The sequence below is a fragment of the Scleropages formosus genome, chromosome 8, assembly GCF_900964775.1.
Source record: "Scleropages formosus chromosome 8, fSclFor1.1, whole genome shotgun sequence".
NCBI classification, from domain to species: domain Eukaryota; kingdom Metazoa; phylum Chordata; class Actinopteri; order Osteoglossiformes; family Osteoglossidae; genus Scleropages; species Scleropages formosus.
The window spans coordinates 24,382,634-24,406,956 of record NC_041813.1 but is presented as its reverse complement, the minus strand read 5'-3'; the positions used below and the strand labels follow the sequence as shown (position 1 = coordinate 24,406,956).

Sequence of the window (24,323 nt, the reverse complement as noted above, 5' to 3'; positions counted from 1 at the left end):
TTATACTAATGTTTTATTATAAAATAATTCCTTTCTTCTGTTTTCCCATATTGGAAAAATCACAGGTGGAGAAGAGTTCCAGGACACATTTCCCAGTTGGGTCCTGCTTGTGTGCTGTGGTCCCACTGGTTATACCCTGGTTGTCGAGTGTGAATGAGGGTGGGGCAGCGTGTTGTTCTGTCCAGAAAAGGTGTTAAACGTATGCAAGGACTGGATCCCAGACATTGTGTTGGGGATCATGGTAATGGTGTTGGGGGTCATGAGGGGGATGTCATCTGGGGACCTTCGCATGGCTAAGGTGTAGTCGGGAGGACAGGCAGTTCTCAGGACCACCTCGTGCGGATGGATGGTATCACACTCTCGGTCCAGGTCGGTGTGCTTCATCTGAAGGGACATGATCTCTTCCTCCTGGGTATGAGCCAAGTCATTGGCGGTGTTGCGCTGTGGGCTACATCGCCGGTGCACGTCATGCCGCCTCTTATCCTTCTTGTAGTAAAGCGCAGCAAAGGCCAAAATGTTGAGGAAGAGTAGGGAAGCCCCAACTGCAATGGTGACACTCAACTCAGTGGAGTAGTCCCTCTGGTCCACTAGGAAGGGCTGGTTCTGACTGCCTTGGTTTTCCGTAGGGAAAGGGGTGGGATTAGGCCGCTTGGTGTTGACAGGAATATTCTTTGGTGTCCTGGTGACTTCCGGTGGGGGGACCTTTGTGGTAGTCGAGAGGACCTGGGTAACCTCGTTGATACTGTGCAGGTGGGGCACCAACTCTAGCCACAAATTCACCTTGTTGGCACGGTAGTGCTCCTTCACCCGTGGCTTCAGGCCAATATGCAGGTACAACTGGTCCTTCTGGTTGTAGCGGGTCCACGCAACTTCCTCAAAGCGGTTGGGTTTGGTGTGAATGAACTTCGTGTCCTGAGGCACTGGCTGGTTGGGGTCACTGCAGGGGAAAAGACAAATTAGCATAAGCAAACCAGTGTAATCTGAAAGCAATTGTTATTTCCATAACATGTGCACCTTTATTTCAGAATAGCATATGGAGTATGTCAGAACACATCATAAACTGGTTTTACCATACAAAATGGCAGCATAAATCTCAAAACTGCCCTGTGCTATAAGAGCATTCTGCATTATATATGTGCACCATTAGTATGCTTTTGGTCCCAACAGACTATGGATGAAAATTGCCATTGTCCCCCATTACCCTACAAAAGACAATTACTTACATTATCACATTCAACACAACAACCAGAAAACCTATTCATATTTTATTGTGTATTGTAGTGCTCTGACACAGGTTATTATATAGGAAAATAACAAGAACAAAAAAACATATTTATTGCTTGGCAAAAACATTTAAATAGAGAATATACACTTATAGCACACTAGCTGTGTCATATTTATAAAATTGAAACACAAGACATAGACAAGGAGAAGTAAAGAAAGAAAAAGTTTCAAAACTTCTTTTATTCTGATTATTTGTTTCATATACAGGATTTTTAATTCTTGCTGAGTTGTACGCTTTGGATTAAATTATTTGGGATGTTTCCAAGATATCTGATGCGACTTGGAAACAGGCTCATCTATCCCATTTTCAAAAAGGTTTATGTAAAAACCTTTTCAGAGCTGTCCTAACTAAAACTGAAGCGTTAAAAAACCCGCAGTCCCTGAAGGCCGTTCCTCATCTTCCAGACATTTATTGCATAATTGCATTTCCCATGGTGCCTTATATAAATGGAACCATAGGAATTAATGCATTCCTACTGTTTCATCTAAATAGGCCACTCTATATACTGATTTTTCCCAACTTCATGTATTATAAAGCATCCTACAATCAATAGGACTGTAATAAGATTAAACTGCACCTGCATGGATGTGTAATACTGTAATTCAACACATGTAATCCAATTTATATGCTAACGAAAGAGAAAAGGCATATTGATGGTCAAGATGAATATTGAGCCAAAATATTAATGGATGTGAAAGACCATGAATGAATGAATGAACGAACGAACTCAATGATTAAATAGCGCCGGAGCATATTTACTGTATAATACAACTACAGCCTTACCCAGTTTTGGCAAAATTTGTCCAGTAAGTCATCACGACAGCACTCAGCATGACATCATTCTTAGAGAAGTTGCAAGGGAAGAGCTCTGTAGGGCCGATCATGGGTAGTCCAAAGACATATGGGATCTCATCCCCATGGGCGGCATCTGCCCAAGGCGGCACCTGTTCAGTCTGACAGTGGTGATAGAATGCGTAGAAGTAGGTGGGAGATCCAAAGCTGGAGTGGAGGTCAGCAGTTGCCACCGCGGGTGCAACCCACTGATGGTCTGTGAATAGGGCCAGAAGAGTCTTCCTCCTGGTCTCTGGGTTGTGTCGGTCTGCCCAGTCAGTATACATGAACTTAATGGTCTCCCTGAGGATGTCCTTGCCTTCTGGGTAACCATACAAGTCATCTACAAAGCTGGACACAGCATAGTCAAAATCATTTGCCTGTACCCCATTCTCGCTGTCAACAATGAGCTCCACAAATTTTAGCCCCTCCCCTTGATTGACACCCAGCATGATGTCATAGTTGAGAAATTCCCCTTGCTCCATCAGGATCTGTGGGTCATCAGGGATCACGTCACCGTCGATAACTGGCCCAAATGCAATGTGGTACCGGGCAGGTTGGATGTCCTGATCCACAAGCTCTTTGTAGTGCTTCTTCTGAAGACACTCCACTAGGTCTACAGTGTCTTTGTGGTTGCAGCCCACCTTCTTGGCCAGCATGCGGGCATACTTGGCAGGCTGGAAGCTGACAGCCCAACTGGAGAGCGCGGTGCCACTCTGTGCTATTGCTCTCTGGAAGAGTCCTGTAGAGAACAACAGAGAATACATGTGAACCAGTGCACAGCCAACACCGTATTACACTGAAAGACAATGGAAGGATGTAGAGGGGAAGCAAGTGCTGGCATCTCACTCAGCACAACATACAAAGCAGATCCCTCCTCGTATTTGATCATGGGACAATGGAGAGAAATGAAAAAAAAAAGAGGCTGAAATAAAATGGTTAAGCTGTTTCACAGGTAGTCCTCAATTTACAGTCGGGTTCCATTCCAATTATGTTTTCGAAGGCTGATTTCTTTGTAAGGCACAAATCCTTTTATACTTTAATATATTTAGCTGGGTATAGGGTAAATACATTGGTCAAAGATACTATAACAGGAGTAGCATTCAAACCTTGCTCTTTCAAGTGGATTTAAGCAGCTGTAACCACTGCTCCACCTGCCACCCCAATAAATAATATTTATGCATTAAAAGCAAAAAATCACCACATTGTAGGTATGCAACATTATTGAAAATTCAAAAAAGATCGGGATGTGTTAAATTACTGAGCCACTCAGTGCAAGAAAGCTTGGATAAATACTACTAAAACATAGGAAATGGTTTGTCTATGTCCTCAACTTGTATATAAATGCAGGCTATGGTATTCCATTTATTTTATTTAAATGTTTTTCGCTCATGGCTATGCAGTTACTTGCCCAGCTCAGCTGGATAGACAGTTTCTTTACAGTAGTGCAAATGGAAGTGTATGTTATTGTCTTGTATATTTTTAGCAAATCAGTCCGAGACCCCATAACAGCTGACAGTCACTGTATTTTCTCTACGGCTGCCTAGGTGCTCTCCTGAATCACTGCTGAAAATCTCAGCAATGGTTTTGGCAGCTGCCCAGGAGGGAAGCTGAGTAAACCATGAAGTGCATTTTTCGCTCAGTGTGGTACTGAACAGCTTAGTAACATCGCACACCCACACTTCATAGGGATTACAGTAAGTTTCATTTTTTTGCATTTGTACCCAGCTGACAAACCTAAGCATGTTTGTCCTTTGTTATCAAACATAATTAAGCACTATCAAAAAACTAAATAGTAAGTATGCTGAAATTATGCAGAAGTAGCAGGACAAGGTAAACAAAGAATTTGAATCCTGGATTTTCTAAGACCTCTTAAGGAAACTCTAGTATTGTATATAATAATAATAATAATAAGAAGAAGAAGAAGAATAATAAGAATAATAATAATAATTTATTATTATGAACTATAGTAGTTCGTTTTTCAGTATAACAATACAGATGCTGCAGGTGCTTCCAGTTTCTAAAGCACAGAGCATTGCACTGTCTCTATGTGTTATATAACACTGGTTTCACAATTAAGCTCTTAATTTACAAAACTGAAATTTTGGATAAGAAGCCTACTGCCAGTCAGAGGACATGTCAGGGTAATGATTAACATGAAAAATTAATGCCATATGCAGCTTAGAAGATGGAATGCAGATCATGAGTCAGCCCTTAACAACTGCATATCTGTAACCTTTGGGGAATGCTTTCAACATAGAGGAATAATGCATTATATTTTAACAATCCTCGGAGGATAACAGAAAAATCTATAACGACCAAGGATTGAAGCCACAAATAATGCCATATGTATTTTTTTTGGAGCTGCTAGATCATTAATCTGTATTAATAGGGGTTCAACTGAACATATTGAAAAACTATAGAGTAGAATAGATCAAGATCATTTTTGATAATGGCTTGTGATAAATCCCCAAAGACTGCAAGAGGTTATGTGATGGTAAAACATGGTGTTACAAGCTGTAATGTTTCTTACACTGTGTTTCTACTGACTGCTCTGCTGAGTTCACTACTGTCTACAGCCTTGCTACGACTATGGAAAGCAAAGAAGGCGAGGAAGGACAAAACTGATACAGACACAGAGAAGAACAAATCTTGCTTGTGACCTCAATGCTTTGACAATTTTGGATCATGCATGCAGTACATAATCTCTCAGGGAAAATGCAATATCCATGCAGTTTCTTTTTTTTCCATATTTAAGAATTTTGAATGAGGTGAAACCTATTGAAAATGTGCTTTATGCTACAGTTTGGAGAGATACAATTATTGGCTATCTTTAAAAAGTGGGATTAATGTAAATTCATTGGCCACAGAGAGACCTTTAACTGAAATACGAACTGCATCCAATTCTTAGATCTTTATGTTCTTATACATTATTATACGAAGATCCCACATTTTGAAGAATAGTGAGGAGGATAAAATAATTCTGCAGGTTTTAAATCCGAAAGTTCCAAAAGTTCACAATAAACTCTTTCTGGTAACATTTACAAGGTCAGATGTGTGTGTACTATTAAAACTACAATCATGCAGACAAGTCATTAAAAAAAAAAAAGAAAAAAAAAAGCATAACTGAAAAGAAAAAAGAAACACCAACTCAAAAAAAGCTAGTATCGGAGGCATGCAGACACCAAAATTGTCAAAAGTTGCAACCTGCATTATACCTTTGGTTGAATTGCTCCAACGGTTACCTTCAGAATAATGGGACAAGGTCAACAGATTGACACAGGAGGCACCGGCCCCTGATCCGAAAACAGTAATGCGTAATGGATCACCCCCAAAGAAAGCAATGTTTTCACTAGTCCAGCGCAGCGCTTGGATTTGATCAAGGAGTCCATAGTTTCCCTTGGCAGCTTGGTCACCAGTGCTTAAAAACCCTGGAAGAAAAGAAAAACAGGAATGGTAACTGAAAAATAAAACACAGCATGGAGTGGCGCAATGAGTGAAATTTTATTTAGCAAATTTTTTCCTGTAAAGGTTTACAGAGGGAATAAAACTATTTAAACGTAGAGAGTACTGCTTAGCTAAACTACTTTTATTATGCCTCACAAAGCTGTTGCAAAAATATATTCTTGCTGAAGGAGAGGTTAAGCATAGCACACTTGACTATGCAAAGGCAACAGTCTTGTACATTTAATATTTTTACCAATAAAACACCACTTATTTCTCTATAAATTAAATTAAGTTCCGGTACGCAAAACGCAATTCTGGAAATCCAATCTTGCAAAAGACAGAGCCAAATTCACATCACATAAAACATTTTATGGAAAAAATAATAAAATGCAACCATGTATGGCTGAACTAATGTATCCTTTTCACCACTAAAGTTTCTCAGTTGTAGACCTTGGTGACTATTAAATTTATACTGTGAACATAAATAAATAATTTTCGCACATAAATGTTTCATGTTCTGGTCTAAATATAAAATTATTTACATTAATAGCTTCAGGTTTAACTTTTCTCGGCGAGAAAAGAATGGTATGCAGTCATCAAGGTGATCATTGTAAGAGTCAATGTTTCGGTACAGTGCCTGCACATGTAGTCATGCTAGGAATGACAACAGCAAATATAGGATATTACAGAAAAGGTAACGCAATAATTGTAGATTTAGTAAGAATACATGAAGGGTAAAGAGTAGAGAAAGAGAGGAAACATGCATTTCAATATTTTATTAATAGCACTATAGTAAGTACATGACACCGTGATACAGTTCCATATTATGTGATTACACTATTTTTCAATCAGAAACTTTTTTTAAACTGCTTCTTACTGGGAAAACAAATACTTTTACTACACAATTACCTCTGAATTGTAGCCAGTAGCTGGTAAGATGTCAACATCTGATTATGCTCATACTGTCTATGTAATTAATGACTGGCTACCCTCCTGCTAAACATCGTATTCAGCATGACAAAACGTCTTAGCAGCCAATAAAGTCACAGAGAATATAATATAAAAACATACATACAAACAAGGTCTGCTTAGGGGTATTTTAAAGTTCTCTAAGACAAATTTTACAGTATGTAATATTCAAAAAACAGATTAATGTCTGATGTCTGTCATTGTTCTTTTCTAGGTTATGAGGCTTCTGAACGGTACTATACACTATATAACACAGTATAGACACACACTATGATTGCTTCATATTCTGCCTCAATCAATGACTAGCAAAACCAAAAAGTAATTTGTACTCATATATTAGATGTCACTTCAGAAAAAATTAGTGATTAAGCCAAAGTGGTCCTGCAGAGGAGCCCTCGTGCTGTTTAATGGCATTCCCATTCCCCCGAACTTTGATTTCCATTCTAAAATGCCTATTACATGAGAATTCACACATTAAGTCAGCAACCAGGTTTCTCCCTGTGAGTCAATTTCAAAAGCTGTCACAGAAATGGTTTCTCTTCTCTTATCTGTGCTTAACTGGCAAAGTGCTGTTGACCACAAGAGTAGCTGTATGTGGTGAAGTTTTCAATAAACAATTATTTAAAAAAACTTCAGGCTACTGTGTTCAAGGCCGATTTTGTGGTAGATATCGCTACTGGCATCAGTTTGCAGGTTTACCTCATTCTGATTAGTTTACCAAAGACCACCAACCTGCAACAGTCTTTGTTAGAAGACATTGAATACTCCTTAACTTCACTGTAACAATAACAGACAATTGTTATCATAATCACACAGCATCAGATGGAGACACACTGGCACAGCAGGGGACAGGTTAGTGAAATGTCTTGTTTTAAACCTTTTAATCTCATTGGGTTTACTTACAGTGTTGTGTTGTTTACTGTTTTCTAAACGTTGCACAAAAGGTCACTGTAAAACTGGTGCACAGCTTCCTGGCCAAAAACTGCAGAGACATCTATGAATAAAAGTCTTCAAAAGCAACCATGAACTATTCGGAACAGGACCATGTGAGCATTACAAGCTAACCTAACCGTATACAGATAACAGCCACGCAGTGATAGAGTTTCTCAAACAATTATTGAAAGTATTCATGAGCACTTAGAGACAAGGTATAACATAAAGGTAAATTGCAGTGGTACTGGCTGTGCAGGTAAAATGATTGAGGCCATCATTTGAACACTACTTTGCTTTGAATGAGGACTCAAGCAGTTTTATGGAAATCAAAACCGCAGTGCTGATCACATGTACTGACCCAGCAAGCGGACTGGCCAGGTCAGTGCTTGTGCAGTTTGGAAAACACGTTTGAAAAATATGATAAAAAAAAAAAAAAAAAGATCTGTTTTGCCTCATTCGAGCTTTTGTAGCACAACAGATCTGAAGGATTCAGTAGAGGCATCAGTACATGTGGGACAGGAGCAACATTTGGAACCATCAATGAGAGTGCATCCCAGTTACTTCACTGTGTCACTTCAGCAACACTGCAAAACAATGTATTTCCTCTACATGCAAGGACTTTGACTAGTGGCTCTAATAGGAAGGTTAAGAGAAGTGAACCTTTTCATTATCCATCTGGGATTAGACTTGACAGTACTCCACGCAAATGTAATCCTTAGAAAAGCAGCAATTTAAAATTCACTAATGAAGGCTCGTACCCAAGGCGAAATATGCGCACGCAATCACTGCAGTCTACCCCCACATGCCTCATCCAATATTACCGCATTAATCAGCTTCCACAACTCCATCCCCTGCAACAGCGATTTCAAAGACCACAATGGTTTCCACTGCACAGCTGCTAACAGTCTAAATGAATATTTATTGTCAGAATGTTTACTCCTAAGTGGCTAAGAGAAAGTGAACAAAGTGAAGGCTGTCACACGTTATATAATAGATGCATGCAAAATAGCGTTTTCACTTCTATGTGTGAGAAACCCTAATAACTGCATCTGCATGACTTGAAAGACCATTCTCAAATGTCCCACATACAATTCAAGGTAAAGTATCTGCAGCATTAAAATACTATAAGTTACAGTATAATATTATTACAATAATATTCACTCTGACATTTCCTGACCCTTGTGGTTGCTGGTTAGGTCAGTCATGTAAAAAGAGTGAAGCAGTTGAAGACAGGCAGAAAAATCAATGAAAACTGTAGATGAAAATAAAGATAGATAGATAGATAGATAGATAGATAGATAGATAGATAGATAGATAGATAGACTTGGTCACCTCATCTATTGACCCCACAAGATGCTATGAAACTTCAAGCAGCTGAACACTGTACAAGAAGAAAATGTCTCCTGATACATAGCTGGGTTTTGTTAAAGATTATGAGGTATCCTTATCTGAACAAACTGGCCTGTTTATTTCGGTTTATTTATACAGTTTATTTCTTAACAAAAAAAGACCTTCAGATTGTTTTGCTTTCAGAAGTAGCCATTTCAAAGCTCTTAGCACTACAGGGTGTGTGCTGTGCTATACGTACTTTTTTACAGTCCTTGTTTGTCACAGATAAAACAAAGTACAGCGTTCTTAAGATGTCAGTTGTATCTATATTTTAGCCGCACTCTTTCCACACATTTCACTATACAGAGTTAGTAATCCTGAGGAGTTTGCAGTTAATCCAAAAATGCATTTATTTCACTTGAGTGACTCAAGTAACTCAATGTGTAATGGAAATGTCTGCAGGAGAAAAAGCAAAATGTCAGCGCTTTTATGGATAGTAATCACACTTCTGTTACCCTGTGCAATCTTACCAACAAGCTCATGTTTCACAAGTAGTACGTTCTGCAGAATTTGACGCTAATTGTTGGTCCCAAATGTGTACATGTGTTCAGCAAATGTCAATACATTTCTTGGCAATCATAAATCAAAGTCACAAACTGGGGCTGTGTATTTGCATCCTCGCCCTTTAAAATTTGTTTATATACAATATAAAATTATAGAAATAAAAAATAATATATTTTTTGTAGCGGGTGCGCGGTGGTGCAGTGGGATTGCCCGGGTCCTGCTGTCTGGCGGGTCTGGGGTTTGAGTCCTGCTTGGGGTGCCTTGTGACAGACTGGCGTCCCGCCCTGGGTGTGTCCCCTCCCCCTCCAACCTTACGCCCTGTGTTGCCGGGTTACAGCACAAGCGGCTTCAGCCAATGTGTGTGTGTGGTATTTTTTTGTATTTTCTGACTGAACAGAACATATACCTTATAAGGGCCACCAATAGCTTTCACGGAGGAACAAATTCCAAATTAAAATATTAATGGATGTATTTCCTCTTTTCCTTATTTCTTAATAGTTTAATGACATCAGAACAACGCATGGCAGTAAGGCATTTTTAATGGGTAAAAATTCCAAACAGCTTATATTTATACACATAATGTAGCACTTTCGGCTTCAGAAACCCATCGAGACGAATCGAGCACACGTAGTAGTTGCCATTCATCAGTAATCTGACTCCCCACATTTAACGAAGCACAGGCTTTGCTCATATACACTGTGTTTAGTGTATGTCATACTGATTGAAAAGCTTCACAGCCCACTACGGTGCAATTAATTTCATATATAATCACAAGATCTACATTTAAAATCCAAGACAAACCAACAAACAGACAAGCAAATACATTGACAATAATACAATTAGACAGACAGACAAAGAGATGGCCAGACAGCTAGGTATGTAGGTGGATAGATACTAACATAAACACTAATACTAATAAAGCACAGAGTAAGGCAAGGCAGCGATAACCTGGAGATTGTTTTTTTCAAATACAAAGAAAGCCTCTGCTTCTAAATATTCCCTTATCTTACTTCTTGGAAATGATTCTGACAGCATTCTTCCTAATCCTGATTTGTTCCATGACTCCTTTACTTGTGGACTGCGGAAGGAAAAGAACTACAATTGGAGTTGGAAGCGGAAAACAAAATAAATCAAGTGACTATGACAAGGAATGTGCAAACTGTTGGGAGGATACATTAAACCTAGAAGTGGTTAGAACTGGTGTAAAAGTGATGCTGACAGGCACATCTCCTTGTCCGTCCAATAATTAAGAAGCTGCTTGACGACATGCTAATCTGCATATCAGTGCAATTAAAAGTAAGGTCAGACCATGGCCACACATCTGGGCTCAAACAAAAATGTTTCTGGTTGTGTGCAAAATTAAGAGAGAAGCTTTCAGAATTCATCTGCATTTGTTGGACTCCCTTTGTAATCTTTATTTGCAATTATCAATCCACAAGATAATTTGGGAAGTGTGCTCTTTAAGAACTTGCTGTATTTCAACATAAAAATGATTCCTTTAGATTTGGTCCTTTTTAATACTAAAAATCTCTATGTTAATTATAGTTCAACTAAATCTGAAGACTTTCAAAATTATTCGCTGTACCAGAACAGCATATATTAGCATGTATGGGTGACAGTGAAATATTGCAGATATGTGTGCTAGGACTTCAAGCCAAAAAAATAACACCAAGGCATTTCACTCAAATGACGGGTGAAAACATGATCGTATATGAGGCTGACCTCAAAGAGAAGATGATGCAGGTCTGCCAAGTGCAGGCCAGGAACATGGGTATTTGCTGGGGAATTTTAAAAATATATCCATATAAATGCACATTTCACATTATGAAGGTGGATTTCAGACCATCTAGACACTGTTACTTCAGAACCACCTTTTCTGTATTGGGACATGTTATGAAATGTGAAGGTTGGAACTTAGGAACCGCAAAACATTTAGAAAATACTGGGCAGCACAGTGAGTCACACCGTTGCCTCACAGTACATGGCCTATGCCACTGGACACGGGTTTGAAACTAGCTCGTTCTATAGTGTGGAAAACCCTGAAAAACTCTTCTGGGATGAGGTGTGAGTCTACTTAATTCATGTATAGCATCTTTATCTATAATGAAAACAGTGCCAAAGGACATCTGTGATGACTCCCTGTCTGAGGCTAAAAGACTCCTTAACGCAGGAGCAGTGTACCCTTTGTTCTACTGTTGAATTGGAATATTACCAATAAGGCATTTTAGTTAATTTGTTGTAAGAGTTCTTGGTTTCTTCCTCAGTATTGTGTGATTGTTGCTGTGTTAATGATTGTGGGAAACTGAGTGCAGTGTATCTGACATTGTAAGTCACCTTGGAAAAAACTTTAGAACAACAGGTGGTTCTCAACTTAGAACACAAATTATGATGGTCATCCCATCAAAATTTATGCATTATTTCTGAGTCCCTATGTTTGGAAAAAAAACTGTATTCTGAAAAGAAAAAAGAAAGAAAACAAATTTAGAATTGAAAGTGAAAATAATAGCGCAGAATGCAAATGTTATTATAATAAGGCAAATATATTTATATATATTTTTCTACGTTGGCATTTGTAAAATACGAATAATGTGTGAAACTGGTCGACATAGCTCCCATGCATGCTCATTTTTTATTCATCCTTATGGTTCAGACAATACAATGGGAATTGTGACTTATGACAAGGTCATCAGAAGGGAATGTCATTGTCTGTTGAGGATTAAATACTAATTAATAATCATAGCATGTCGCTTTGGAGAAAAGTGTCTGCTAAATGAGTAAACTTATATATCTGCCAATTTTACGTCCTAGTTTTCTTCAAGTTGCAAGCATAGTGGTAAGAGCTGTTGCCAAAGGTTGTGGGTTCAAATCACACCTCCTGCTGTTGTGCCCTTGAGGTAGGTAGGATAAATTAGGTACTTATTCCAAATTGCTCCGGTAAAAGTTACCCAGCTGTATAAATTGGTAAATTATTGTAAGCAGCTGAACATCATAAGTCACTTTGGACACATTCAACAGGTAAAAGAACAGATGAGCAGTGAATGTTGCAACACTTACGAAACTGAATGTAAGACTAGTCTTGCTGCTGCTCTAAGTACACAGACCAAACATCACAAGAAGCTACAGCAGGTGTTTGGCCACCCACACAACCTTGCCTGACCTTAATGTAAGAACACGAGACCGCTGTTTTATAAGACTCTCTTGTGAAGCTCTGCTTGGCTGCTGCTCTGTCACCTTCTCTGTTACACTTCTGCTGAGCAGCTCACCGTTCCCGCGTCCAAATAGAACGGGTCTGTTGCCAAGGCACCTCTGACTCAAGGGCATTCCATTTGATTAAATCCTCAGCGTTGCTTTTACATGATATGCACCCCCACCCCCGTACACAAACTCAGCACCCTGCTGCTGCTGTAAAAGCTGCAGTGCACATTAGAAACCCACAGTACCCCCTTAATGGACACGAGCAACGAGGAAAAGCTGCCAAGTACAGGCCATCTACCTGCTTCTTCAAGGTCACGGTGTCAGTCCAGGCATCTTTACGTGAGACCAAGAGCTGCACGTGGCCCACATCATCTGTGAAATCATGAACTTATGCTATATCTATTATAAATGGTAGGAATTCTATGGAATCACATGGTAATGCGGTTTGTTGTTTGACGAATCGATAGAAACACACAGTTGAACACAACTAGCACCGAAATAAAATACGATTTTTTCAGTTTAGACATTTTTGATTCAGTATTGTCACTTACTATGATTTTTATATATGCTGCCCTCACGGCTGTTCACAGTTCTGATTGTGGCCCTGGATCAAAAACGGCAGCTTTGACAAACATGCATGGAAACACGGAGGGAAATTAGAGAAGACAAAAACTAATTTAACTTTGTAGAAAAGCTTAGGTTTGGCACAAGGCAACATGGGACAGTATCCTATCACTCTGACAGTCTTGACCAAACACAAACACTGGATAATATCAACCTAATATCACAACTGAAACAGACAGATTTGATACTATTCTTATTTTTGTCATTTATTTTGTTTTATTTAGCTGAGCAACCTACAGTGTTAAGCAACAAAAATATTCCCCCAATTACACAGCAGGGTAATTTTAATGGTATCAGTTTTAGGTACTTCAAGAATTCTACAGCTGGAGGTGAGATTCTAACCCAAGTCCTTCAAGTGCAAGGTGGCAGCTTTAACAACTGCATTGTCTGATGCCCTAGGTTATATTTGATACAATACAAGAAGATTACTGATGTGACACAATAATCCTATTTGTGCTTAAAATGATGTGGAAAGGCATCAAGAACATTTCTGACATCCTAAAAGTACCAGAATCTCTTGTAGGATAATGCACTATAAATGCAGATGGCTGTTCATCGATGCTTGCCTATTTGACACATTGCTGTTGCACACTTTAGAAGGATTTAGGATGGGTAATTTGTCTGTTTATTGTTATATAAATATGTGGTAATCTGTTTGCCACTCCGGTCTGGTGAAAATGAAGGGTACTCTTCAGCACTCGTGGCCCTGTCCGTCATCTCCAGACTGTGACAGACGCCCGGCTGAGGAACGAGGATTGAGATGTCAACGAGAGACGAGGGGCCGTAACAATATTGAACCGTGCTACGGGGGCCAGTGCGGTTAACTGTGTTTGACAGCTACAACATCTCTTCCCAACACCTTAGACACCAGCTTTTACAGGGATGGGATCTCCCATGTCGTATGAGTTGCTGCACTTGCCTGCTGGTGTGTGTCTATCCCAGCGTGTCTTGTTCATGGAGATTTGACTGCTTCATCTACATAACTTCCCCAGAAGGACTACTGGGCTGTAAATATGTATCGATCAAACTCCCTCTGGTGACTATTAAATTTCCTCATTAATAAAAGACCCGCAAATTCTGCTAAATCCCCATTTTCATAGGTTCTGCTGTAGAAGTTTTATAATGAGAGGCCTTTGAAATTACTTTTATGAAATAACAATCTAAACTATTAGAGTAAATGTATGCACTATTAACAATACATGTGTAGGAAGCTGAACGGAGGAAATTGTATAGCTAGGCAGATATGAAACGTGCTTCTTAGCTAAACGTTTATCTATAATACATTCAAAGTGTACCAGTCTTGAATAATTCGTTTACAGAAATCTAAACTCTGTTATGACTGTTCCGAACAAACTAGAAACATTAACCCTTTCGTCAAGGGTACTACAGCAGGAGCAGGCATTCAGACTCATGTTTCCACTGACCTCTGCTTTTAACCAACTTCATTGAGAGTCATTATCAAAACTTTTACGTTTATGTACGTGGACCTATGTATAGATTTCTAGACCTATGAACAGACCTATAGAAGAAGAATTAAGAAGAACAAAGCACCAAAAAGAAAATGCAATTGCACGTTTTCCTTCTAAAACAACTGAGCTCTTTCTTGCAACAAGCAAAATATCTGCTTTCCCCCAACTGGAACATAATCATACCATATTTACAAAATAAAAAAGAATTGTGGTACAAATGCTGTTTAGTAGAGGCTGTGATCCAGATCAAAATATGTAAATGATACACATTACTCTTACAAATGCAAATCCTGCTAATTAAGAAGTTAAAACTGCACAGCAAAAAATGCAAGCAGCTTTTGAAACATATTAGTTGCAAAAATTAGACATTCAGGCAGATAAAATCAAAATTTTTACATAACAACTGGATATTGTTTTACAGACATTTATATTTTGAATGTTGTGAATCAAAGACAAAATAATGGAATGATCATTACAAAATGAAAAGGGGGGGAAAAAAAAAACATGTGCATTTAAACTCTGCTTAAATCATAACAATCTCAGGCCACCAGCAATTAGAAAAACTTTATCAGCAATAACTAAAGACTGCTTTGCAAGCACTACATATCAACAACATGCCCCCCAACTGAAAGTATCACTGATTTTGAGCATCTGCTATGCAAGTTTCTGGCAGTTCCAGTTACATGTCCACTTATTCATTCAGCAGACACTTTTCTCCAGAAAAAAAAAAAAAAAAAAAAGAAATACACACACACACACACACACACACACACACACACACACACATTTTCAGAACCGCTTGTCCCATATGGGGTCACGGGGAACCGGAGCCTACCCGGCAACACAGGGCGTAAGGCCGGAGGGGGAGGGGACACACCCAGGACAGGACGCCAGTCTGTCACAAGGCACCCCAAGCAGGACTCGAACCCCAGACCCATCGGAGAGCAGGACTGTGGTCCAACCCACTGCGCCACCACACCCCCCTAAAAAGAAATACAACGGTTATTAATTAGTATTTGCTGATACCTAGGTCACTTACTGTGCTAGATGCACTGCAGCAAATTCCATATGATAATCCACAGGGTGATGAGGAAGAAGAGGAGACATTGTGGATGACCAAGCACCTTCACGGGCTCTACCATCGACAGATAGAGGGAGTGGCTGACATCAAAAAATCCTACCAGTAGCTGGAAAAGGCCGGTCTGAAGGATAGCGCAGAGGCTCTGATCATGGCAGCACAAAAACAGGCTCTAAGCAGCAGATCCAGAGAGGCCAGGGTCTACCATAGCAGACAGTACCTAAGGTGCAGGCTGTGCAAAGACGCCTCTGAAACAGCCCAGCACATAGTGGCAGGGTGTAAGATGGAAGCTGGGACAGAGTACACTGAGCAGCATAATCAAGGTGCTAGGATAGTGTACAGGAACATCTGTGCAAAATACGGACTGGAAGCCCCCAAGTCCAAATGGGAGACACCAGCAAAGGTGGTTGAAAAGAACAAAGTCCTGTGGGACTTCAGGTTCCAGACTGACAAGCAGTTGGTGGCCAACCAAACAGACATAGTGGTGGTTGACAAGGAGGAGAAGAGGGCAATTGTCATAGATGTGGCAATCCCAAGTGACAGCAGTATCAGAAAGAAGGAGCATGAGAAGATTGAGAAGTACCAAGGGCTGAAGGATAAACTGGAACGGATGTGGAAGGTGAAGTCCAGAGGGGTCCCAGTCAAAACGAGCGCTCGGGGCTGTGACCCCCAGACTGGGAGAATGGCTCCAGCAGATTCCAGGAACAACATCTAAAGTCTCTGTCCAGAAAAGTGCAGTCCAAGGAACAGCTAAGATACTGCGCAGAACCCTCAAACTCCAAGGCCTCTGGTAGAGGACCCAAGCTTGAGAAAGACACACACACACCACCCCATGTAGGGGTGAGAGGTAGACTTTTTTAATGCATACTGTGTGTATATATATGTGTGTACACACACCAGAATATAATGTAATCTATTAAATACATTGTAATAATATTAATAATAAGGAGAACAACAACGATGAGAAATAAAATATTAATTATTTCAGTTCTAGTTCAGAGAATCTTTGGTAAAATAAATATTTATTACCTGTCTTGGACTGGTGTGCTGTCTTTTTACCAAGATAAGAGAAAAACCAAAGAGATTACATGTTTATTACATGCTTCAAAGAAGAATATCAGGGCTGTCATCGTAGATTTTTTTCCAGAATTTTGTTAAACAGATAAGGAAAATTCCTCCGAAACAATCAGACACAGAAACGTCCATTTACATAAGCTATTTATGAACTGTGAATATAAATGGTCTGTAGTTTGCAGTGGGGGGGGGGTCAATATAGGAAAAAGTGAAAATGAGTATAAAAATTAAAGTGATCCATCTCAGAGGCCTTGTAGAAAATCAAAACGGCCCAGTGCTCTCGGTTCCAGAGATGGAAAAGAGAGTCTAGACGGGTACCTGCATAATGCACCAGGAGCAGCTGTCTCTGCAGGTGAGGCCTAAGACACCAGGGCTGGACCTTTTAGGGATTCTGCAAGGCTGCTGTCTCCCACACTGGGGACATGAGCCTGAGTGCAGTGACAGCCTGTCAAAATGCTACAGCACAAGAGTCTGGGCGGAAGGCTCAAAGCCTGAAAGACGGCATCAAGACAGCACTGGCAATAACTTTCTGGAAAATAAAACTTTTCTCTTTCAAATACTGTCTACCGAGGAGAATTCGCTGAAAAGGTCCACCCGGCCATACAGTGCTGTTTACCTGAACATGTGCTAATGACTAACAGAAGAATGGCAACGTCACAATAGATTATTCATAAATACCTGTCACTCACAGAACGGTATGGTGAGCAACATCAGCAATGTTGAATATAGCTTGGTCAAACAGTAAGTCAGCGCCACATAAATTAATATTGCTAAGGAATTTCATTGTGAGGCTAGAAGCATAACTGTCAGGCTAACCTCATAACCTTCATCAAGTTCTCCAAGATGTTTGTTGGTGTGACAATACCGACAGTCAACACCGCTCGTGTTGTGTCTACAAGCTTGGAATTTTTTCCACCATATATCAGTGATAAGGTCAATTGCTTTTTCTTTTTCCTCTAGAGAATATAAATAAAGCCAGAACTACATGCTAGTAACAAAGGCCCATAAGTTAAAAAACATAACCGACTGAGCGAGGCAGACGTGGGCTTTAATCCGGATATGTCAACGTAGAGTTTTCATGGGTTTCAACCAGGTGCTCTTGTTTCCTCCAACAATCTAATAATGTGCTTCGGGGGGGTCGGTGAGTCAAAACTGCCCATAATCTGTGAGTGAATGGATATTCTGTGGTGGACAGGCATCTAGTGTAGGGTGTTCCCTGATTCATTCCACATGCTTCCAGAACAGGCTCTGGACACCTGCAATCCTGTATTGAACAAGGGGTTATTGATAATAAATGGATGGATAACTGACCGGGAAGAAGTAATGAGAAAGTGTGTCCATCAACAAAAAGAAAAATCAGGATCGCCTATTGCTAAAACCTTCAGTTTTTCAAAATAGAACCTTAGCACAATTGGGACAGAGCCACATTTTTTGTTTTTGTTCTGTTTCATTTCGTAGATAAAAGCTTCTTGACCGCCATGATAATTCACATCAGAGATCACATTATTTATCAAGAAGCAAAAACACATGTGTGAGCAATACCAGTCAAAAAATTTACATTTGTATTCATAAAAAAGCAGGCCTGGGGACTAAGTTCCCCATTCCCCTCAGCCACGATCACTGGTGATTAGGAAATGAAAAAGAAACACTGAGAGGATGCTCTAATTGCATTATCCCTTGGATCATTCATAGAAAATAGCATTTTCTCTATTAGGAGCCTTTGAAAGGAAGACAGCACATACCTGTCTAATAACCTGAAGAATTAATCTGTTGCTCTAGAGGGTTTCAAACTAATCTTTTCAAGCCCAACATAATTTCTTGGTCTGTCTTCAATGCTTCAAGGAACTGAAATAATTCCATTAATGGTGGTACAGAACAAAGGAAAGTGAAGAGAGAAGAAATAATGTAATGCTTAGAGGAATGGAGGCTTAATAGCAGTATCTTGAAGGGCATGAATACATCCCTTTACAAATATTCATATATTCATATATTTTGAGAGAAGTATGCCAGAGTTTTAAAATGTGTTATGTATTTATTGCCTAAAAGCCAAAATGACTGTTTCTTTAAGTATGGATGCTAAGACCAGTCACATGTCAAGTCTCGGTTCTGTAACTAGATTTCCATTTTTAAATTTAATGTTTTTTGATGGCTGGAAGGTGTGCAGCAACATATTGCCTTTACTGTGTATGTGTGTGTGTGTGTGGGTGTGTGTGTCTCCTAGACATGCAATGTAAATTTTGAAAGAAAATGTAAATTTTCCTTTCTAGCCAATGGTGAGAGAAACCCAGGTATTTAATAAACAGAAAACACACCTTTGTACTCCCAGGAGGGCTGCATGCTTTCAAAAACATGGGTGTTCCGCGAACAACTAATGTTTATACTTCTGTCCAGTTACATATTTTTTGCTGCGACAAAAATCTTTGTAATCATTTGCAATAGTGCTGTATCACATTTGATTGCCCAAGTCACAAAAGGGCAACAAAGTCAATCGTGTGGTAAAACAGCATTATTTATACCCTATATCCCAGCCTACAACACACGTTATATTTACAAAGCAGAAGCAGAAAGAACAGGGACAGAACGGAGGGACTGAGTGGTATAGCAAAATATGACAGAGGCCCATATGGAGAAACCAGTGTATATACGCAGTATACAAATTCAAAAAGCAGATTAAAAAAAAAAAAAACAAAACCAGAAACGGGACATATGGTAGTTAAAAAATACTGTTTAAAGAAGTGAACAATGCATCATTACAATGCATTTGTAATAGGAGTATACAACATGATACTCATAATAAAATCTATACAAAAAATTAACGGGGTATTAGCTAAATAGTATGTCTGCACCAGTAATACCAATAAAAAATATTGTGAAAAGAATAACCCCAATTATAGGCAAACTAAAAAACTTGGAAAGATGACAAAAAAAAAAATTGAGGTTGAAATGTCTCTTTTTTTTTTTTTTTTGCACAATAATTCAAAATATCCTTTTAGAAAATGCAGTTTTATTATAGTGCTAAAAATGAGAAATTTGTCAAGACTTTCAGGTACAGTACAGCTTCAAGAGGAAGAACACAGGGTGAGGTTTTGGGTTTAAAGCTCTGTTTCTGTCCTGTTTGAAATAAACTAGAGTAATCTCATTTTGTACCCTTAAACATGTTTTCAAGTAACCTCCCACACCTAGAAAACATTGTGGATCCTGAATATATTTTTCATTTTAATTGAAAAATAAAGATTTTTAAATGTGCCACCAAGTAAAACAAAGGCTGAAGTGCATACTTAGGCTGAAATGGTGAATGCTAAATAAAAACACCAGAAAATAAAATATATATTTTAAAAACATGTCAAAGAAAGAGTACATCATTAACACTGCATCAACCAGTGCTGAAAGCAGACGGTCAAAATAAGCCACCACATCAGTATGAAGCCTTTACTAACAGCACAAAGATAATGGGACCTGGTGTTTGCTGACCTGTTGTCATGGTAACAGTTTAAACAGTATATGTCCAAAATGACGCATAATGAATGGACATACACTTTTTGTCTATTACTTATGAGCACATGATGCTGTCAAGTAAAAACATTTGGGGTTGAAATTCTTCTGACTAATAGAACCTCTCCATCACTGCTATGGAGGATCAAATAGAAAGTCATGTTATTAGTAATATTGTGCAAGAATGCATTTGTCTTTTGTGACTATAACAAAGTTTCAATCTACATGTTATCTACTGGGGGGGGCAGCAGCATGTAGTGTGGGGATGGAAGCTGTAGTACAGCAATATTACTAATCCGCAATGATTAATCATGACACTACAGAGCAAAGTGTGCAAAAGAGAATGATCAGTGACTCATGAACAATTAGGGGAAAGAGAACAAAAAAGTGCACAGCTAATCAAGAATGAAAAATAGTTCAATACACCCCTTTGAATGCATCTGCTAAAACTTGCTGCCAGACTTATTTTTGGCTTTGGGGGGCCACGTCTTCACAAGGCTTGACAGATGTTGACTCCACAGAGACATGCTGTGCCAACTGTTCCAGGCGTGACATGGCAAACACTTTGCGCGCTAGCAGGAAAGCATTCCCAGCATGCAACGGACAAGTCAAACATGCCTTCCTAGAGCCCTCCAGTGAAATCTCTCCGGGCATATCAACACGGAGGGATTCACTCCAGATCTGATGTCTCAGGATGAGCCCAACACCCCATCAATGTCTTCCACCAAGCTGTTTGACTGTCGGGTTGGGTCTGCCAAATCAAAGCGGCAGATCAAACGTCTAAAAACGAGCCCAGCGCCCCATCAGTGTCCTCCCCAAGGTGTTTGGTCATCAACTTGGGCCTAAGGTCTTGGGCAAAATTATTTAGAATACACACGCAGTTAGCCAAATGCATAAGACGACCAGCGGTGTTCCTTCAACTGTAGTCGGAGGGTACTTTGAAGGCCGATGTTAATTCTTCTGCCATAAGGTAGTGCCAGCTGTGAAGTAGTTTCTTATTTCCCCCCAGAGAGGCAGACTGTCTGACTTCACTCTGCAGAGCAAAAAAGACGATCACTTATCCTCATCTGAGCTGAGTGGTTGCATGAGGCCCTGGTCTAAACCAAGCAATGCTACCATAGGGATGCCTATCAACACCATAGAAAAAAGGCCATTCAACAAAAAAATGAGTTACACCCCTCATTAATCTATCTATCATTCTCTGGACAAGAAAAAACAACATCCAGGTCACTTCTCTCTTGTCTTTATCCATCCATCCATCCATCCATCCATCCATCCTTGAGCCTTCAAGGATGCTATTGCAAAATAAAGAAATCCACGATTTGGCAGTGAGCAATATTTTTACGGGAAACATAAAACGCTATAAACTGAAATAGTACTGGCATTACATTAGCACTGGTCCCATGCGTAACCTTATCGCCACACAACTTCTTACTATATAGGTCTTCGGCTGAGGTAACATGCAAGCAAAGAATAAATTACAGGTAAATGATTTCCCAGAAAGAAGCAGGCATCCCTCCTCTGGCATCGCTGCACTGTTTAAATTTATGACATTAGATGATGTAAGTAGACAGGAGGAAAAGGTAAGGTAGCCAAACTCTTCGTTTTATGCCAGCTTTATTGTATTTCAAGCTTGACGTACTGCTGGAGATCTAGACTTCTTGTTGTGCTAAGATGGCATTTTGTGATGTAGTAATGTAATTAAGCCTCCCTGTGACAGAATTCTCCCAGCCTGTGGTACATACAACCTGATATATTAGAAATTTAATCTCAGAAGGAGCGTCCATGGGGAATGTGCTGGGAGATGACTGACAACCCCATCCGCTCTGGCCAGCCTCCACCACCTTTTCCACTTGGGCCTCCTTCACCAAAGCAAATCAAGTCAACCACTTTATCATCCAAACAATAACCCCTCACGCATTATGATTATGGGCAACACACTTCAAATACGCCATCTAAAAATCACCCAGCATAACACACTCTCTGGTGTTTCAAAACTGCCACACACTGCCGCTTACCATCGCACACTAGCCTGGATATTCATCGGAACTCAGTTCTGGACTCATTAAACTATTTTGGTGGAAGCTTCATGACCCCAAAGAGAGTTCAAAAAATGGGAGGGATATGATGAATGAGATACTCAGTTTCAGATTTTTTGTTCCATATCCTGAAATCTCAATGAGAAAGGCATCATCACTCTCCAATGTGACATGTGTAAAATTCTGCCCGCATCAAATGTATTCTTTGCACCTCCAAATGTATCTCATGTACTCTCAGATTAAGCTTTTCACACTCCCTCAAGCTCCACGGACTTCAAGTTTGGAACCTTGGCTTTATTCATACGCTTTGCTCTTGTCACATCGCTTCTTTGATGGCTATGTCAAGCACAAGCTATTTTGCACTAGCCCAGCAATACAAGTGCTTATAAAATTCTACGTGGCTGTTGAAAGAATTGTTTAGGAGGAAAATACAGATAGGGGACACGGGGGCATGAGGCGCAAGAGGTTTGGCCGGGACCCACTGTGTGATGGGTCTGGGGTTCGAGTCCTGCTTGGAGTGCCTTGCGGCGGACTGGCGTCCCGTCCTGGGTGTGTCCCCTCCCCCTCCGGCCTTACGCCCTGTGTTCTTGGATTAGGCGCCAGTTTGCCACGACCCTGCTTGCGACAAGTAGTTGTAGACATTGTGTGTGTGTGTGTGTGTGTATGTGTGAAAATACTTAAGTATTTCTCAGTGATGGGTGACTGCCACTGATCCTGACCTGCAAATGGTTAATAAATAATATCAATGAACCAATGCACTGGATTCATTTATTGCTACGTGCACAGATATTGGACATGTCTGGCTCTGGCCCTGCCCCCCAGCCTCGGAGCCCCGCCAATAAATCCGTTATTCCGCTTTAAGAGGTGCAAAAATGACTTCAGCTTGCATGCTGGCCTGCCCCATTTGACAAGTGGTTATAGAAAATACAAGGACAGTAACAAGAGGAGAAGGTGTAATTTTGTCACCAGAGATGAAGCTTCATAGAAACTTTGCCCATGCTGGGAACACCGTCCAAAAAGCAGATGTGGCAGACAATCGGAGGGAACTCTTCTGAATGTGACCCTGTTACATAATATCTACCATTAATGACGTTTAACATCCTCAAAAAGCTGTCCAAGAACATAAAGATGAATCAGAACTGTAGCCAAAGGAAAAATACTGTACATAAAGGATCAGCATTACTCCAACTCTGGATATTTAGACAAACACCAGTGAGACTCTCTTCTTTGTTACAGACAAGCAATTTTTTTATCCCACCTCTATAATACAGCTCTACAGTAGAAATGTCAGATTATCTTCTCCTGGAGGACACTGATGCAGTTTTGCTGGCTGTCAAATAATTTAATATTGGAACCTAAAGAACAGAAGTTATATAATGAGACAGAGGTACCGCTGTTGGAAAAGTGGACCAATGTGCACAAAACATCTGTTTTCCCCTTTGTATGCATGAACAGATTTTCAAATCAGTCACCGCAGAATTACATTCTTCTCATTCAGATGCAAACAAGCTGGCTTGGTATGATTTCATTTAATTTAAATAAATTAAGAATACATGCATAACTACATACATATATACATGAACGATAACAATAAGATTGTTATTCTGGTACAACATTTCTAGTACAACTTATTTCCACTAAGTTTGAAATAAAACATGCTATTTTTGCTATTCGCTATTTCTTGTTATGTAAAAATAATAAATAAATAAATAAATAAACAAGCAAACAAAAGCCCAGTCTTGATCTTCCCTTTCGAGTACCTGAGCTGATAAGCAGCTTTCCAGGATTAGAAAACAAACAGCTTGCCAATGGGTTCTCTTTCACGCTGTTGATTGCAGGTTCTGGTCTATAATCAGATTTTTCATTCAATTTGTTATTATTATTATTACTATTTAGTTGGTTAGCTGATGATTTTATTTTTTTTTTAAAATAAACATAATAGTAATAACAATAACAAACCGATTCTTTGCTTTCACTTAAATACTCGTACTGAC

At 39.6% G+C, this 24,323-nt stretch overlaps 1 protein-coding gene across 7 annotated transcripts in view; it reads right to left on the bottom strand.

Annotated features, from left to right (window-relative positions):
• Window positions 1-75: 75 nt before the first annotated feature.
• Window positions 76-24,323, bottom strand: part of LOC108937241 (neuroligin-1) — a 143,954-nt gene continuing 119,706 nt past the window's right edge. For all 7 annotated transcript variants that reach the window (XM_018757039.1, XM_029254222.1, XM_029254226.1 and 4 more), the window contains 3 exons: window positions 5,362-5,547; window positions 2,069-2,858; window positions 76-937 (listed from right to left, as the gene is read on the bottom strand). In XM_018757039.1, coding sequence (XP_018612555.1) covers window positions 130-937; window positions 2,069-2,858; window positions 5,362-5,547 — 1,784 coding nt within the window. In that variant the 3' untranslated portion in view covers window positions 76-129. The remainder of the gene's footprint in view (window positions 938-2,068; window positions 2,859-5,361; window positions 5,548-24,323) is intronic.